The sequence below is a fragment of the Azolla caroliniana genome, unplaced genomic scaffold (assembly GCF_043228905.1).
Source record: "Azolla caroliniana isolate FFs.n. ecotype wild unplaced genomic scaffold, voAzoCaro1.0.p SCAF_4, whole genome shotgun sequence".
Taxonomy (NCBI): domain Eukaryota; kingdom Viridiplantae; phylum Streptophyta; class Polypodiopsida; order Salviniales; family Salviniaceae; genus Azolla; species Azolla caroliniana.
The window spans coordinates 10,862,982-10,880,957 of NW_028230439.1; the positions used below are offsets into that span (position 1 = coordinate 10,862,982).

Genomic DNA, 17,976 nt, shown 5'->3' on the forward strand with positions numbered 1-17,976 from the left:
TAGCCAATAAGTTATTGTCCCTCGCCCCTTTTTCTTGCCTCTCTAGACTTGTCTTTTTTGGTACCAATTGTCAACTTGATGTTATTGGGAAGGCATGGAAACTCGACATATTGCATAAGCAGCAATTTTTTAAAAGAGGAACATGGGAATGTGTGCAAATGGAGTGGCTTCATTCCATGTACTTAGTCATGAAAACCAAAAAGGATAGGTGCCCTCCTCAATACACGATGACTACTGAACGAGGGATTGATTATTATTCATGGGAGTTGTTTTATTGGGGGAACAAAAAATACCCATTGAGCGACCACCTGAGTGATAGATGAAACTCAATTGAAGGGGGAACACATTTGTCATGAACCATGATATATATATATATAATGTAAAATGTTTGGGTCGGTGTGTGTTGCGTTGTCCATGTCAGCAGCGGGCGGGGTTTCGGTTGGTCCACGCCGGCAGGCAGACGCCCCCCCCCCTCCTTGCTGGCAGGCAGGACTGAGGAACTCGTAGAGAGAGAGAGAGAGAGAGAGAGAGAGAGAGAGAGAGAGAGAGAGGAGCGCTATGATGGATCGCTTTTGGCATGCGTTTGGCCTCCTCCTCCTATTCATGTCGCACGGCTATTGGTCCACGTCGTCCTCCGTCTCCCTACCTATCTCCATTTCCATCTCTCGCCCCTGCTCAGGCACCCTCTTTTTCTAAACCCTTTCGCTTCTTCTTCTTCTTCTTCTTCTTCTTCTTCTCTTTCTCTGCTCATATTCATTCATTCTTCAGATTCTTTCTGCCTGCTGTGCTGTGCTGTGCTGTCTTTTAACCCCAACTAACTAACTAACTCTCTTTATATGTCTTCTTCTTCCTCCTCTGCTGTCCCGGAGGAGGAGGGGCCGCCGCCACCGCCACCGCCAAGCTCTTCTGCTCCTCCTTCACATCTTCTAAGGTCAAAATACAAGCACAACGTCATCATAGCACAAACCAAAGCCGATGCTCACTTACATGCAAGCTTTGAACTGTCTCAATCAGATAGAGGAGAAGGAGAGGGAGAAGGGGAGAATTCGTTCGACTACATGAGGTCCATCAAGGACATCCGACGAACCTCAGCTGTGGTACCCAGTCACACCGTGACCGACTACCTTCAAAGAATGCAAAGAGGTGGCCTCATCCAACCTTTCGGGTGTATGCTTGCCCTTGAGGAAGGAAGCTTCCGCATACTAGCATACAGCGAGAACGCTGCTGAGATGCTTGGCCTTGGCCCTGGCCCGCATGCTGTACCCAACCTCAACCCGAGCCTCCTCAGCGTAGGCGTAGGCGCTGATGCACGCACCCTTTTCACTCCTTCCACTTGGCCTGCCCTCGAGAAAATGATGGGCACAGTCGATGTTTCTATGCTCAATGCGGTTGTTGTCCATACTCGAAGCTCAGGTAAAACTTTCAATGCCATTGCTCATCGAATCGATGTAGGTTTAATTATCGATTTCGAGCCTGTGAGGCCTTCTGAGATATCTGCACCTGGTGCCCTTCAATCGCACAAACTCGCCTCTAAAGCCATATCCAGGCTTCAATCTATACCTGTGGGAGATATTGATCTCTTATGTGATACTGTTGTGGAAGAAGTTAGAGAGCTTACTGGCTATGATCGAGTCATGGCTTATATTTTCCACAAAGATGAGCACGGTGAAGTCGTGGCCGAGATTCGTCGGGCTGATTTGGAACCTTATCTTGGTCTACATTATCCTTCCACAGATATACCACAAGCTTCTCGCTTCCTTTTCATGAAGAACAGGGTGAGAATGATATGTGATTGCAGAGCACCACCTGTAAGGGTCATTCAAGATAAAGGATTGAATCAACCTTTGAGTTTGGCGGGCTCTACCTTACGAGCTCCTCATGGTTGTCATAGCCAGTATATGATGAATATGGGCTCTATAGCTTCATTAGTAATGGCTGTTGTGGTGAATAATAATGATAATGATGCTAGAGATCAAGCTTTGCATCCAACCAAAACAAAGAGGCTTTGGGGACTCGTGGTATGTCACCATACCACACCGAGGGCCGTTCCATTTGCCATTAGATCAGCTTGCGAATTCTTGATGCAAGTTTTCGGGCTTCAGCTGAATATGGAACTAGAACTCGCTGCTCAAGTGAGAGAAAAACATGTACTGAGAACTCAAACCCTTCTGTGTGATATGCTTCTGAGGGATGCACCGATTGGGATTGTTTCCGAGTCTCCGAACATCATGGACCTTGTGAAATGTGACGGAGCTGCATTGTACTATGGGAAGAAATTCTGGCTGCTGGGCATAACTCCTACAGAGACTCAGATCAAAGATCTTGCTGAGTGGCTTTTAGATGTCCATAAAGACTCCACTGGATTGAGTACTGATTGTCTCGCCGATGCTGGATACCCAGATGCTTCTGGCTTAGGAGATGAAATATGTGGCATGGCTGCTGCGAAAGTCACGGCAAAAGATTTCTTATTTTGGTTTAGGTCTCATACTGCAAAGGAAATCAAATGGGGTGGGGCACGGCATGACCCCGATGAACGGGATGATGGAAGGAAAATGCATCCTAGGTCTTCTTTTAAGGCGTTCTTAGAGGTGGTAAAAAAGAGGAGCTTACCATGGGAGGACATGGAGATGGATGCCATTCATTCTTTGCAGTTGATCCTTCGAGGGTCATTTCAAGATATAGACGATAGTGGCACCAAAACAACGATCCATTCACGCCTTAATGAGCTTAAGCTTCATGGGATGGATGAATTAAGCACAGTTGCTAATGAAATGGTGCGACTCATAGAAACTGCCACAGCACCCATATTTGCAGTAGATGCGAGTGGATTTGTCAATGGATGGAATGCCAAAGTTTCAGAGCTAACAGGTCTCTCTGTGATAGAAGCTATGAGCAGGTCTCTGATTAGGGATGTGGTAGAAGTTTCGTCCATGGAAACTGTGGAGAGGGTGCTTGCCCTTGCTTTGCAAGGTCAGTTTTATTCTTTTTGAATAATGTTGGATTTTGCTTGAATTTATGTTTCATGAACCTCTTTTTTCTCTACACGTTCTTTATCTGAAGTATTCTATCATTTGGTGTCTTGATGACACTAATTTTATCATCAACATGTTCCTTGTATGAAATATGTGATTTTCGGTGTTTGATTAAATGCTCATTACATGAAATAATATTGTTAGCTGTTCGAGGCTTGATTACACTTTTTGATGTTTATTCCTGGTTCCAATTTTGATTGCAGGACAGGAGGAACAGAATGTAGAGCTCAAGTTGAAGACTTACGGAGACCAAGCTCAGAAGGGTCCAGTGATTCTGATTGTGAATGCATGCTCAAGCAGGGATTTTACAGATAATGTGGTCGGAGTATGCTTTGTTGGGCAAGATGTGACAGGGCAGAAAGTGGTGATGGACAAGTTTACACGGATCCAAGGCGACTATAGGTCAATTGTGCAGAATCCTAACCCATTGATACCACCCATATTTGGAGCCGATGAGTTTGGATATTGTTCTGAATGGAATTCAGCTATGGAAAAATTATCTGGTTGGATTAGGGAGGATGTTATAGGGAAGACGCTTATTGGAGAAGTGTTTGGGTCTGAATTAGCCTGTTGTAAGCTTAGAGGACAAGATTCTCTAACTAAATTTATGATCATTTTGAACACTGCAATGAGTGGCAAAGATTCCGATCGTTTTCCATTCGGCTTTTTTGACCACAATGGCAAATATGTGGAGGCACTTTTGATTGCAAACAAGAGAACAGATAGTGATGGTGTCATAACTGGAGTATTTTGTTTCCTTCACATAGCTAGTCCAGAGTTACAGCAAGCATTACATTTTCAAAGGTGTTCAGCAAGGACAGCTTTAGATCGATTGAAAGAAGTTGCCTACATGAAACAAGAAATTCGGAATCCTCTGAATGGAATCATTTTCACACGGAAACTGTTGGAAGGGACTAATCTTAATAATGAACAGAAGGGAATCTTGGAGACGAGTGCTTTATGTGAGCGGCAACTACAGAACATATTAGATGAGGAAAATTTTGAAAAGCTTGATCAAGGGTATGTACTGCCTTCCCAACTTTTTGCATCTTGATAACCTCAATGTGCTATCAACTTGTTCTGTCCTCTTAACTGTGTCTTTTTTCAATGGTATGTATTGTCTTCCCAACTTTTTGCATCTTCACTGCGTCTTTGTGTCTTGATAACCTCAATGAGTTATCAACTTGTTCTGCCCTCTTAATTGTGTCTTTTTAACACTCCTCATATGCTGATTCAATCACTACTTAGTTCTTTGCTTTTCATGTTTCATCCTCACGCACTTTCTTAAGATTCTGTTTGAAAACTTCTATTTAAAGCATGTATACAAATGAAAGAAAAATATTTCTTCATTGGATGTATCTCATGCCACACTTTTTCCTTAAATCAAGTATTTGTGTTCACCAATTCAACATCATCTCTCTTCCTTGAGTAGTCCAGGCATCCAATCTGGACGTAGCCTTAGACATGTGGGAAATAACCATGTTCCATTAAACCCTTCAGCATAAGTTATTTCAGGCTCTGACGTATTTGTAGTAACTAGAGAAAATAAAACTTGATTTCTGTGTGAATGTTTAATCAAATAAAAAAAATCATTAAGGATAGTTTAGCATGGTACTGGTTTTCCCTAATCATATGAGACTGAATTCATTCTTCTTATATTGTCATGTTACTTCACAGCACCCTTAAAAATGTGTATGTGCCAGTAATAATCTCTTTTCATGCACATCATGCATGGATGTCATAAAATAATTACTCTACAAGAAAACAATGACTTATACAAGAAAATAGTGACTCGTAATTTTACATCAGTGCTGAACATGAATGCATGCAAGCTCCTTGGGCAGATTTTTTGCCTCCATAAATTTGATTAATAATGTGGGATATATTGTTATAATGCTGTCGTTGTCTTATGCAGGAATATCGAGCTAGAAACATTGGAGTTTACAATGTGTGCTGTGATGGACGCAGTTATCAGCCAAGGGATGATAATATCCAGAGAGAAGGGATTGCAGCTTATACAAGAAACTCAGTCGGAGATAAAAAGCATTCGACTCTTTGGAGATCAATATCGTCTTCAGCAAGTGCTGGCTGATTTCCTTACAACCGCAATGAGGTTCACATCATCGTCAGATGGTTGGGTCAGCATCGATGTTGGGTCTACAATTAAAGAAATCAAAGATGAACTTCATCTAGTGCACTTTGAATTTAGGTAAGCCCTCATGACACATACTACTATTTTATGCATGTGGGCACGGCTGCACAGCATATGTGTCTTGAATGTTCAGATCTTGATAGACAATCATCAAATATAATTGAGGTGATTATAAAAACATTTCTGAACTAGTACGTGGTCTAAAATTTTGTGTTTGAGATGGCCCATGACATCAGCAATGAAAAGATCAAACTATTTCTTCATGTTTTTAATGTAAGCATAGCCATGCCAATTGACATCAGATCACTCAATGAGATATGCAACAGGCTGACATGTGCCAATGTAGTCAAACATTATATTTCTATGTTCCTGTAATCTTGAGTGTGTACGATGACGAAGAACTATAAAGACAATTATGATAGTAGACACCATAAATAAACCTTTTCCCTTGGTAATCCCTTCCATGTATTTGCTAGGATATAAGCCTCCCAATGTGTCTAGGTTCATGTTCTCTGACAAGAAGGATGTCACACCTCATCAACAGTACAATTTCAAGATAATTAATAACTATGTGAATGACTAGATTGAATTCTTACATGATCCTCAAATGTTGGTATATGAGCAATCAATGCCACACTAGATGTGAATTCAAATCGTTTATGTCTATGACCTCCACGATCATACAGTAACAGTAATGACTGATCTTCTAATAATTGTACTCAAGGCTTATTTATATAGCTATCAATAATACAGCTTGTGCATACCCTAAAGCAATAAATGTAAAAGAAAGAAAGAAATATTAGTGTTTACTAGAGACCAATGAGACAAATCATGATTACAAATATGGGTGAATTCATGTTATACATACTGAAAAATAATAATAGCTCTAGGCTTCCTAAAAGTTCATGATAATGATCTTAATGCATGTGGTGGAATGCTTCTAGAGATGGTTTAAGCATGAAATGCATAACTAATATGTATTGCTTGAGTAATGATGATGGGGGACCTGGATCCCATATGGCTGCACTGTATTTGAGGGGAGGGGTGCCCGGTATGTGTCAAATACCCTTACTTCGGTGTGAGGCTCTTGGAAATATGGCTGGTGGCATTGTTGTTTTAGCATGGCAGAAGCTGCATAGCCTCGAGTGAGACCATCCTTGGCAGCTTGAATAATGGTAATAATTGAAAAATGAGAAGGCACATCTGTTCAGTAATATACATTGGTATGTCACAACAGGAGGGAGAAAATACAGAGATCGCTAATATTTACATGAGGAGAAAGTTCCTCTTTATAAAGGCCAAGATCTGGCTGTTGGGCTAACTAGCTGTTGGAGCTAACTAGCCGTTGGGCTAGCCGTTATGACTTTTAATCATTCTCAACACTCCCCCTCAAGATGGGCAAAAAATATCCACAAAGCCCATCTTGTCACACAATCTAGTAAGATTTACTGGCCCAAGTCCCTTTGTAAGCCAATCTGCTACTTGATGTTCAGCAGAAACATGACTCAATTTTAATATTCCATTATCAAGCTTCTCCGTGATAAAGAATCTGTCGATTTTGATGTGCTTGGTCCTATCATGCTGTACCAGATTGTTGGCAATGCTGATTGCTGACTTATTGTCATACCACAGCATCATCTGATTTTTTTGATTCACCTTTAGTTCTACTAGGAGAGTTCTCAGCCATAACATCTCCACAACTCCTACAACAATAGCTCTATACTCTGCTTCGGCTGTTGACCTTGCTACTACTGACTGTTTCTTACTCTTCCAAGAGACCAGATTGCCCCCAACAAACATGCAGTATCCAGATGTGGATTTCCTATCATCAGCACAACTGGCCCAATCAGAACCACAATAGCCCTCAATGTTAAAATGACCATGTTTTCTAAAGGTCAATCCCTTCCCCGGGGCACCTTTGAGATATCTCAGAATATGGTACATTGCATCCATATGATCTTTCCTCAGATCATGCATGTAGCAACTTACCACACTTACCGCAAGTGAAATATCTGGACAGGTGTGAGTCAAATAAATCAGCCAACCTACCAATCTTTGATACCTTTCACAATCAACTTTCTCTCCTGCAAGTTCAATTAGCTTGATCTTTTGGTTGATTGGAGAAGCTACGGGCCTACAACCCAACATTCCAGTTTCTGTGATAAGATCTAATACATATTTTTGTTGAGATAGAAAAACTCCTTTTGCTCCACGAGCTACCTCAATTCCAAGAAAGTATCGTAGCAATCCTAGATCCTTCACATCAAACTCTTTACTCAATTTCACCTTCAATTGCGCAATTTCTTCTTCATCGTTACCTGTGATAATTATATCATCCACATACACAACAAGTAATGTAGTATGCTCCTTGTGTTGTTGAAAAAACACTGTATGGTCTGCATTCGTCTGTTGGTATCCCATACCCACCATAGCCCTTCTTAACTTGTCAAACCAGGCTCGAGGAGATGGATGGCTTTAGTCCATAAAGCGACTTCCTTAGTATGCAAACCTTACCTACTGTTTGAATTGTACCAAAACCTGGGGGGATATCCATGTATGTACACTTCCTCCATCAACTCTCCATGAAGGAATGCATTTTTTACATCTAATTGATGTAATTTCCAATCCTTATTCACTGCTAAGGAAATAAGAGTTCTAACAGTGCAAGTCTCATCGTAGTCAATGCCATATGTCTGACTATATCCTTTAGCCACCAATCGTGCTTGGTATCGATCTATTTTTCCCTCTGGGGTCTGTTTTATTGTAAACACCCATTTGCACCCAACCGCCTTCTTTCTTGGTGGTAGTGACACAATCTCCCAAGTTTTGTTCTTCTCAAGAGCTCTGAGTTCTTCTTGCATGTCTGCTTTCCATTTTGGATCTTCTTTAGCAACCTGCCAACACTTGGGTAAAGTGACAAAGTCTAATAATGCAATGAATGCTCTATGTGTAGCTGATATGTTAGAATAAGAGATAAACTGAGCAATATCATGAGGAAAACCATAATGATCAGGAGGGACTCCTGCATTATTGCGAGAGGTCCTCCTAATCTCTATAGGAGTGGAAATCATCACCTGTGATTTCTGGGTTTGGGAGTTCTGTAGGTATTTCAGAAGTCGAGGCAGGTCGGGACATGGAACTCCTGACTCAAAACGCCATAAGTGGTATGTCCCATATGTTGGTGGTAAGGTATCAACAACTCCTCATAACTCATTTTAGATCCCCTTACATCTGTTCCCTCTACCATAGATGCTAATGTTGAATCCAACCCTTCACGATCCAAATACCATAGTCCACTATGCCATGTGCCAGTCCCAAGTGTTCTGACTTGTCCCTTTCTCCTAGAATATCACCTTGGGAATATCAAAAGAAACAACACATTTTAGTTGGTGTATGGTAGAACTTATGGATAATAGGTTTACTAGGAAAGGAGCATGCAACACATTAGACAATGTCATAGAGTCGGTACATTTTACTGTAACTATACCCACTAGAGGTTGTGTTGTACCGTCAGCAATTTGAATGCTTTCTGGCATTACTAAGTTAGTATATGAGGAGAATTCACTAGCATTACCCATCACATGCCTAGATGCACCAGAATCAATTATCCATTTTGGTGTAGAGGCAAGAGTATTTGTGTTGTTAGTACTTGTGGCCGAATAAGCATAGGTGGCAATGTTACCCCTTGACATGAATGAAGTATCATCTGCGGTTCTTTGCTTTCTCCTAGGTATTTCTAAGAGAGCTTGATCCTCTTCGGTGAACACCACCTTAGTTCCTTCCTCTTCTTTTGCTACCATCAGGTTTGCTTGGTGACCTCCTCTGGCACCTCTTAGACCCCCTCGACCACGACCTCTAGTTTGTCCACGCCCTCCATATTCTCTCCTTAGATGTTTTAGGGCAAGCATTCTTTAAATGACCAGCTTCACCAAAATTGTAGCATTTTCAATTTTCACTTCCGCTTGAATTTGACACCATTAGTGCCGATCGTACCCCTGGAAGTCCAGTCGTGTCAGAGAACAGCTTCATTCTACTGTCCTCTTGTATCATAGTCGCAATCACCTCATCAAGTGTGGGAATTTCAGCCTTGGCTAGAAGAACTGCCCTTCTTTGATCAAAAGACGGGTTGAGATGTTTCAAAAATTGCATGGTTCTTCTTTGAGCAGAAACTTCCTTGCTCTTACATTGAGGATCATTGCACAGTCATAGGCGAGAAATGATCATATTCTGCCCATAGACGCTCCAGCTCTATGGCATATTCCTAAATCATCCTATCTCTTGCTCGATTTGAAATACTCTCATGTTGTTTCCCCTCCCAGCATACATCTTTTGCAATTTCTCCCATATCTACTTCACACTTAAAATTCCATCAACAATTGTGGCGATTGATGGAACCATGGAGTTGAGAAGCCACGTGTACAAAGACATGTGGGTAGCTCTCCATGCTTTCCATTCATTGCTCATTTTGACATGAGGTTCTTTCTCTTCTCCCGTTAGGTAGCCGTCAAGGCTTCTCCCTGCCAAGGCACCTATAATCCGACGCGACCAACTCAAGTATGTGGCTGGTCCATCGAGTTTGAACTCATTTGGGAGGAGTTCAAGTCGGGGTGGTGGTTATGTTCCTGACACACCTCCAAATGCTACAATCTCAGCCTGCTTCATGTATTTCACCAATGTTTTCACCTCATCCTTGTTCAATTTTGAGAACACCTCATCCATCTTCTCAACTTAGCCTTATCTCTGCTCTCCTCTTCTGATTTCTTTTCATAAGTCACCTCTCAATCACATAGCAATGTCATCCCAAAAGGAAAAAATCCCCCTTTCCTCTCTTGGATGCTAGGACAGTGCTGTTCCAATCGCTGTCATACCAGCAAAAGGGTGGATTTAGGGTTTTGCAGAGGGCTGATCTAGCAGAGGGGTGGATCTATGCTCTGCTACCAAATTGAAAAATGAGAAGGCACATCTGTTCAGTAATATACATTGGTATGTCACAACAGGAGGGAGAAAATATAGAGATCGCTAATATTTACATGAAGAGAAAGTTCCTCTTTATAAAGGCCAAGATCTGGCCGTTGGAGCTAACTAGCCGTTGGGCTAGCCGTTATGACTTTTAATCATTCTCAACAGTAATAGGGGACCTGGATCCTATATGGCTGCTGCATTGTACCTGAGCTCAGAGGTGACCATGTTGTCAAATACCCTACTTTGATTTGAGGCATTGTTGTCTTAGCATGGCAGTAGCTACATAGCCTCGAGTGAGTCCATCCTTGACTGCTTGAGTAATGGTAATGAGCTCAGGGCTGCTGCACTGTACATGAGCTCAGGGGTGACCAGGTGTCAAATACCCTACTTTGGTGTAAGGCTTTCAAAAGTATGCCTTGTGCCATTGTTCTAGCATGCCAAGAACTGCATAGTCTTGAGTGAGTCAATTCTTGGCAGCTTGGATCATAGAGGAGAGCTCAGTAATGCTTGTAAATGTTTTCCCTGGACACCTTGTTGGGAAATCGATGTGGGTGGATGAAAGAATAACGCCTCAATCTTTCCTAGGTTTACTCCGAGATCTTTTATAGATACATCCTTTGAAGATTGACTGCAGACTCAAGTACTGTAGTAATATGTAGAAGCCAAAGCCAATCAAATCATAACACAATATGGTTAAGAAAGTACGATGATATCATGATACCAGTTGATTTTCTAGTGAAAATAGAGAGCATGATATCTACCATATTGTCAGGCATACTTGCTAGAAATATCTATCATGAGCTCATGAAAGTAGATTTAAGTGTGGCAGACTACATATTCACTACTGGCCAATATGTTGTGTTCCTGGTTTACATTTGCTAATTGGCTGTAGTTTCTGTACCTAGGCTACACATTCTTATATCCTATGGTATTTTGCATGGAACCTTCAAAAGATATCAATCCTATGATATTTTAAAATTAATAAAGTGACCATCTGATGGTGATGTGGTTGGCTAAGGGAGATGTTTAATCTTTTGAAGACTTGATGAATCTGAGGATAATTATTTCTATGGAATGCTTGATGTAAGAAACATCAAGTATCACATACATAGGAAGTTTACAATCTCCAGAAGGGTCTGTGCACTAGTAACAGTCAAAAACTTGGTTAAGAAGCCATTGATGTCAGATCTTTTTCTGCCATTTCTGAACGGTAGCGAGATTACTTTTGGATTCAAAGATGTGGTAGCTTTCCCAACTGGCATTCGACCAATGTTCTATGCATTGCTCCAATTATAGTTGGCAGGGCAGCTACGTCTAGTTATTTGAAAGAGCTCAAAAAATTGTTACCTTCATCGTTGTGAGTGAGATATGGGCAAACTTCTGGCTGGTTGGTCTTGACTATATATAGTGTCTTCAAGAAGAGAGAGAGAGAGACCTAGTACACATAGGTTCATTAAATGTCCTATAGCGTGTACCATTTGGAAGTACTTATCAGACATTTGTCAAGTTTTAACCCGTTGTTGTTTGAGACCTCAACAATGGGTTTTTTCTCAATATGTTCAAAATGGTTCAAATGATGAGATGGAGATATTGTTCCAATTTTTACGTTATTGGAGTCTACAACACAATTGGAATATGCGTAATGCTTTCATGTTTGATAATAGACAAGGGGTGAAAGCCTATATAAAGAAGCTGAAAGGTATTCTCATGTGGAATTTTTGGATGTTAGAGCATGTGGGTATCATTTCCTCAAATGCATATTCAGGTTTTTTAATAGCATTACAGAATGTCCCTCTCCCTACATAGGCATATGATAGGTAGAGGAGACTAAGAAGTGTTGTAACTAAGTGGATTTTACATACAATTAATATAATTGTGTGCTTTTACCGAGAGAGAGAGAGAGAGAGAGAGAGAGAGCTGTCCGAGTGTTTTGCAAATCTGATTAATGGTCTTTAAGAGAGGTATTGTGATTCTAAAGTAAGAAGTGCTTACATTTTTGACACTTTGGATGAATGACCAGGATATCACATCCAGGCGCTGGTATACCTGAAGACCTAGTTCAGCAGATGCATGATCGTTCTCAAGAAATAACTCAAGAGGGAATGGGGCTTAACTTTTCCCAAAAGCTTGTGAAATTGATGAATGGAAATGTTAAATACATTCAAGAGCCTGGATTATGTTATTTCCAGATCAGTGTAGAACTACCTCTTGTGCAAGAAGAAGATTAACACCCACAGTATGTATCCTTCTATCTGATGTCTTTTTTACACGAGTCCCTCGTGGTGGGACTAAAGAATCAGAAGTCTTGGGGCAATGCAGGACATGATCTCGTGGTGATTGTTGGAAGACATACCAATTGTCCTCGCAGTAATTTTTCACGGGGCTGATGTTTAAATCTTCCCAATGATTCTGGCAGGTTATTAGAGAGGAACAAAAATAAGATTCAAACTACCTTACTATAAACATGGAGTTTTATATCGAACATTGTCCCCAGGTCAGGCAATCCAAAGAACTTCGGGAAACTGTCCTTGTGTATCATACCAGAGACTTTTATACCATGCATCACAATGCAGTTGACAGTGATGTACTGATTTCAGCGATTAATATACGTTCACATCTAGCATACAATTCATAAGTGGTGTGTAGATCTTTTAGGAAGGGAGAATCTGTGTGGGGTTGTACTTGAAACAAGGAGGTTCATTGGACTTTCACACTGATCTTCACTTTTTCTCTACATTTCCCAGCCTCATGATTCAAGACCACCCATAACCCCTTAACACACAACCCCTAAACATGTAAAGTAGAGGTTCACTTCATTAGTTGGTCATGAGTGTATAACTATTATTGGGCATTGTGGGAATGGGTAACAGACACAGCTTCGTTCCATCAAGCCATCTATGAGGAAGTTGATGTTAAAGATCTTGACTAGGGTCCTACAAAGTTGAAGTTTCACATATTGTATGGCAGTGATGATTATTAATTGTTCAGCTTGGTCTGTATCCAGTAAATCTGTAAAGCTTTTACTTGATTTGTGGTGACGCAGCTATGTGATATTCAGATCAATGTATTCATTATGCAAAATTTACACAGTTGATGAACAGATACTTTTGTATGAAAATTAACTCCCGCATCCAGACTTTGCCAATTACGTGTAAGTGATTGAATATCCAACTGTAATGTGATATAGATAGATGTGATGAGGATTGCAATTTTCTTTAAATTTGGCAAAGAGCAAAGGATCAATCAATGTCCTTGGAAATGGTTTACTGGGAGGAAATCCTTAGAGCTAAGGACATGCTCAGAGCCAACATTAATCTCAAGAACACTGATGATGAGCAGGAAGAACAGAAGCTTGATCCACCATATCCACGAGAATCAGATGAATCATAGTCATGGTGATCCTCATTATCAGATCAATCAGTCATGGACCATGGTGATCCTCAGAAACAGAATCAATATCAGAGTCATCAGGATGATGGCGATGATCAGAAAAATATGAAGAATCTGAGGACGACGAAGAGAAGGAAGGTGAATGGTCTTGGGAATACTGCCATAGAAGTTGAAGCTTTAGTTCACTTGCCACTCTCTTGCTCTGTACCCCTCTTTCTCTCACTTTCAATACTTTAATAATTTCTAAAGTATTGAAACTACATGCCACTCCCTTGCTCTGTCTCCCTCTTTCTAGTGTTTAGTACTTTAATCATTTCTAAAGTATTGAAACTTATGACATGTGATTCAATCAATACCATTCTTATGTATCCAATCCAAACGTTGAGATGATTTACCATACACGTATTATTGAATCATTCTCTAATGCGAATGCTCGTATGATACGAATGGTTTATTCTATGATCATATTAATGTCAAGTAGTCACAGTGTGATTTAGGTAACCGACAAGTATTCATACCATGTAAAAACTCATGGTGATTTCTTACATCAAAATTAGGAAGTTTAGAAGTCAATTAGACTAGTTTTCATTAAAAAATCCCATTAAGAAGTCAATTATCCTTGTTTTCATCAAAAATCCCATTAGTCTAGTTTAATAGTCCTAAAGACTAACAATCCCTGTTTTCATCAAAAAATGAAAGTTACTCTAAAAAAATAACGATCCTTGTTTTCATTAAAAAAGTGGAGGATACTTAAAAACATTACCATTATGATATGTAGATTTTAATGAGAAACATTTGATTTGTCAATGCTATCAATATCCATGGACATTATCCTAATAAACTATGGAGGTTCTATTATGTGGCTATTAAGTTACGATACTGATAAACATTTGATTGTCAAAGCTACAAATATCCGTTAACTATCCTAATAAAGCTATACAAGGTCTATTATGCGATTATGCGAATATTAACTTACAATACTCAGAAACATTTGATTGTCAATGCTACAAATATTTATGCAGTTCCAACACAGTATACATGTTCATGACTAGAGCTGAAACTATTTGAAACATTAGAAAAAGCCCACACTTCATCAGATATACTATCTGCTCTTGCAAATTTCCAGCAGTCAGGTTACACAGCCACAAACATCCTGGACATAATAAGACCCAGACACCAATCAGAATAATGGCTATATACCCGTGGAAGCAATAACCAATGTACTCCATATCATCTAACTTGAGCATAGTCTTGACCTCTGTTGACATCTGCAACTTAATACAGATTACGTACAGCTCTATGGAAATTTTAGTGACGACTACAGAAGGGAATGAAGAAACAACAATCTTCTTGTTTTATTTTGAAGATACAATTTGTACTGGCTTTTACCTTTTTCATTTTCTTATAACCCTTGGGAGGAGAGTCCAGATCTATTAAATTATAATTTACTGGAAGAGAGAGAGTTAGAACTTAATAACAGAGATCCGTATGACCAGCATTACACATTCAGCAAAGTCTCAATTGAATAACTATATCATTGTCTTTCTTTGTAAACAACAGAAAAGCAACTTTTGCAAGAACCAAAAATAGACTGCGCAAACAATTACTTTTAACCTCAGAAAATCTTTAAGCTTCTCACACTGAAGTAAATAGAACAGCATTTTCGAAGAAAAAAAGAAAATTTCCGTGTTCACAACAAAACTCTGATTAATGAAAACATACAACGCTATTAGCCTACCACAAAAGTCTATTTAGAAAACCAACTCATGTGGCTTCACTCCAGATTTCAAACTGAACCTAGCACTCAAGTATGCCTTCATGTCAGGGATCGCCTCAATAGCAGATATAATTTTTGAATCAATAGCTTTCTGATCTTCTTTCTTCTCTGCTGGAAAGGTCTTAGTTTCCTGAAAGTACATTTACATCCCATCAGAAAAACATGTGATCCGGACATATTAATTATAACATAAATTTGGCTATATACCTCTTTCTCAGCCTCAAAGAACTCGCTCTCACTTTTCTTCTTCTTGATAATTTCCTTCTTGAAGTAGCTGTCGGTGATCTTGCTTGCATCCACACAGCTCACATCTATCTTGGTTGAAGTTGCAATGACATATGATTGGCTAACCCTGCGGAGAGGTACTCCATTGAGCTTGAATGGGCCTTTAAAATATGTAAGACATCACCAGATAAATAAGATTAGTACTGAAATGTCGCATGGGATAAGCATATGGTAACAGTAGAGTGCATAACCTGGCAATAGGACGAAATTACATGCCATAAACTAACATGTAATTACATAATATATAAGAAGGGCAGAAACCTGTAATCAATAACAATCCAGACTCGAGCTGCTTGAGGAACACTACACGTTTCCCCTTGAAATGACCAGCAAGCAAGATCAATACAGTTCCTGGGGTGATGCTATCTCTGCAAAGACACGCTTTCTAGCACAATCAGATATAGCAAGAGAGAAATTTCCGCCACGAGATGTTCCCCGCAGTAGAAACTTTAAGATAATTAACGAAATCTGGAACATCTATCCAGCATGATGAATGCAAATAAGTGAGAAAGAAAGAACACCCCACTGGACGACACGTCTTACATATGACGCACCTACATTGAATCTTTCATGAGACAAGAGCATATAACAAAACTCATATAGATCCATTCAGTCCAACGAATATATTTATAACAGATGGCAACGATAATCTAGGTCGGAGTAACAGACGAATACAAGCACTGCTTGGGATCCACAGACAGAAACAGGCACGCCGAAAGACCAATTGAGGGAGGACGTGTAAAACACAGAAAACGAGCAGAAATCAGTAGTGTGAGCATTCTTGTTTGCTGTGCGTACCTGAGCTTGGTCTGCTTGTTGATGTGCTTGTTGCGAAGAGGCTTGGCAATGTCGTCGGCGGGGTAGAACTTGGGAGGTTTGGTGGCAGGAAGGGGAGGCTGGGATGGTTTGTGGTGAGTGGGGAAGGAGCCACCATTCTTGGCCTTGATGGCCCACAGCCCCCTCTTGTGGTACACGCGAGAGCGAGAGAAGCTCCCAACGCCTCGTACAAGCTCCTTGTTGCGAGAAGAAGACCTTGCCTTCGATCCTCCTGCAGGCTTCGTCATGCCTACCCGCTTCCTTCCTGATGATGATGATGATGATGATGATGCTGTTGCTGCACAGACAGACAGACAGACAGACAGACAGACAGAGAGAGAGAGAGAGAGAGAGAAGACCGAGGATGGAGAGTTGGAGACTTCCCAAAACCCTAATCCTCTTTTGCTTTCACACCTGTCCGCCCGCTCCACAGGTTCTCTATCGATATTCCGGCGGAAAGAAAGAGGGAGGGATGGCCTGTGGCTCTCGCTCCGTTCGCGTTTCCGCCGGCAAATGCCCAAATATCACACATTTCCTCTCTTTCTTTCTCTTTTCATAGCCTAATGAGAAAAATTAAGGGACACTTGAGAAAAGAAACACACATGGCAGGCATCAACAAATCAATCAATAAAACTATGAAGTGTTTGGAGTGACATGACCTAAGACCACCTCAACCTAATGATGATTTGGATTTGGCCTTCTAAAGATGTCCTTGGGATCCCCCATTTGCGTCCTCTTTCCTTTTTTGTGAACTTCTTCACTTTCTATTACTTCCATAGTTTGCTGAAAAGCTTTGGGCGACCGGCCAAGTCCATATAAATAACACCCAATATAAATATGTGCTTTTAAACTCCCTCCTATCGTCATCCCCCATCCACACATACATATAAATATATACATACATCAGCCACCACAAATCCAAACGACTTCATATACTTACAACCACCACAAATCCGGAGTCCTTAGCCCTTAATTGTTACGGGCATGACCATAGAATATCCCGTGGTAAGAATTTACCGTAGTATTCTATACACGTGGATAAGTGTGAGGGTTAAACGAGAGTGTAAAGAAGGGGAGGATTACTTTTAAATCCTCGAGATTGAGACAACCCATTAGGCCAAGTGTGAACTTGCCTAGGGGCCTTGGGTATCGCTATAAATAAGAGGCCTAGCTACCCTCATTTCATTAACTCGTTGACTACGTCGAGACTCTGTCTTGTGGTGGGTCAACTCTTGTAGCGAGCGCGCTAGCCCCAGGTACGACTCGACGCCACAGCGGTGGTATGGGACGCCGATCAAGGCTCGAGTCCGTCTCGATCCCTTCGCTCGGGGGTGGTCGGGTGGATCGGCACCCTTCTTTCTCTCTCTCCTCTCTATCTAGATCTATCTATTCATCTATATTCTATCCTTATCTAATGCTTACATTAGTGTAGAAAGTAGCGTGCGGAAGCAAGTATAAAGACAGAACGGAAGGAAGAACACTCAGGTTTAATGGAGAGCTTGAGCTTACGCAGTATACGCGGGAGAGACCGAGAGAGTAAGAGAGTATATTCAAGAAAGACA

At 40.7% G+C, this 17,976-nt stretch overlaps 2 protein-coding genes across 2 annotated transcripts; one reads left to right on the plus strand and one right to left on the minus strand.

Annotated features, from left to right (window-relative positions):
- The first annotated feature begins 915 nt into the window (after positions 1 to 915).
- On the plus strand, positions 916 to 12,395 carry LOC147865070 (phytochrome 1-like). The gene is made up of 4 exons (XM_087317814.1): positions 916 to 2,970; positions 3,236 to 4,052; positions 4,948 to 5,241; positions 12,167 to 12,395. Exons 1-4 carry the CDS (start codon positions 1,059 to 1,061, stop codon positions 12,372 to 12,374), a joined length of 3,231 nt encoding a protein of 1,076 aa, XP_087173940.1. The 5' UTR covers positions 916 to 1,058; the 3' UTR covers positions 12,375 to 12,395.
- A 2,787-nt stretch (positions 12,396 to 15,182) lies between these two features.
- Positions 15,183 to 16,704, minus strand: LOC147865071 (large ribosomal subunit protein eL6-like). Its single transcript, XM_087317815.1, has 4 exons — positions 16,397 to 16,704; positions 15,860 to 15,966; positions 15,521 to 15,699; positions 15,183 to 15,443 (listed from the first exon to the last, which is right to left on the minus strand). The coding sequence occupies exons 1-4, from the start codon at positions 16,660 to 16,662 to the stop codon at positions 15,288 to 15,290; spliced, it is 708 nt and encodes a 235-aa protein (XP_087173941.1). The 5' UTR covers positions 16,663 to 16,704; the 3' UTR covers positions 15,183 to 15,287.
- Between the last annotated feature and the right edge of the window lie 1,272 nt (positions 16,705 to 17,976).

Coding starts and splice junctions, on each gene's coding strand:
- LOC147865070 (XM_087317814.1), top strand. CDS start 1,059: ATGAGGTCCATCAAGGACATCCGACGAACCTCAGCTGTGGTACCCAGT. Junction 2,971..3,235: donor GCTTGCCCTTGCTTTGCAAG/GTCAGTTTTATT, acceptor TTTTGATTGCAG/GACAGGAGGAACAGAATGTA. Junction 4,053..4,947: donor TTTGAAAAGCTTGATCAAGG/GTATGTACTGCC, acceptor TGTCTTATGCAG/GAATATCGAGCTAGAAACAT.
- LOC147865071 (XM_087317815.1), bottom strand. CDS start 16,662: ATGACGAAGCCTGCAGGAGGATCGAAGGCAAGGTCTTCTTCTCGCAAC. Junction 15,700..15,859: donor TGGATTGTTATTGATTACAG/GTTTCTGCCCTT, acceptor CATATTTTAAAG/GCCCATTCAAGCTCAATGGA. Junction 15,444..15,520: donor TCTTTGAGGCTGAGAAAGAG/GTATATAGCCAA, acceptor ATGTACTTTCAG/GAAACTAAGACCTTTCCAGC.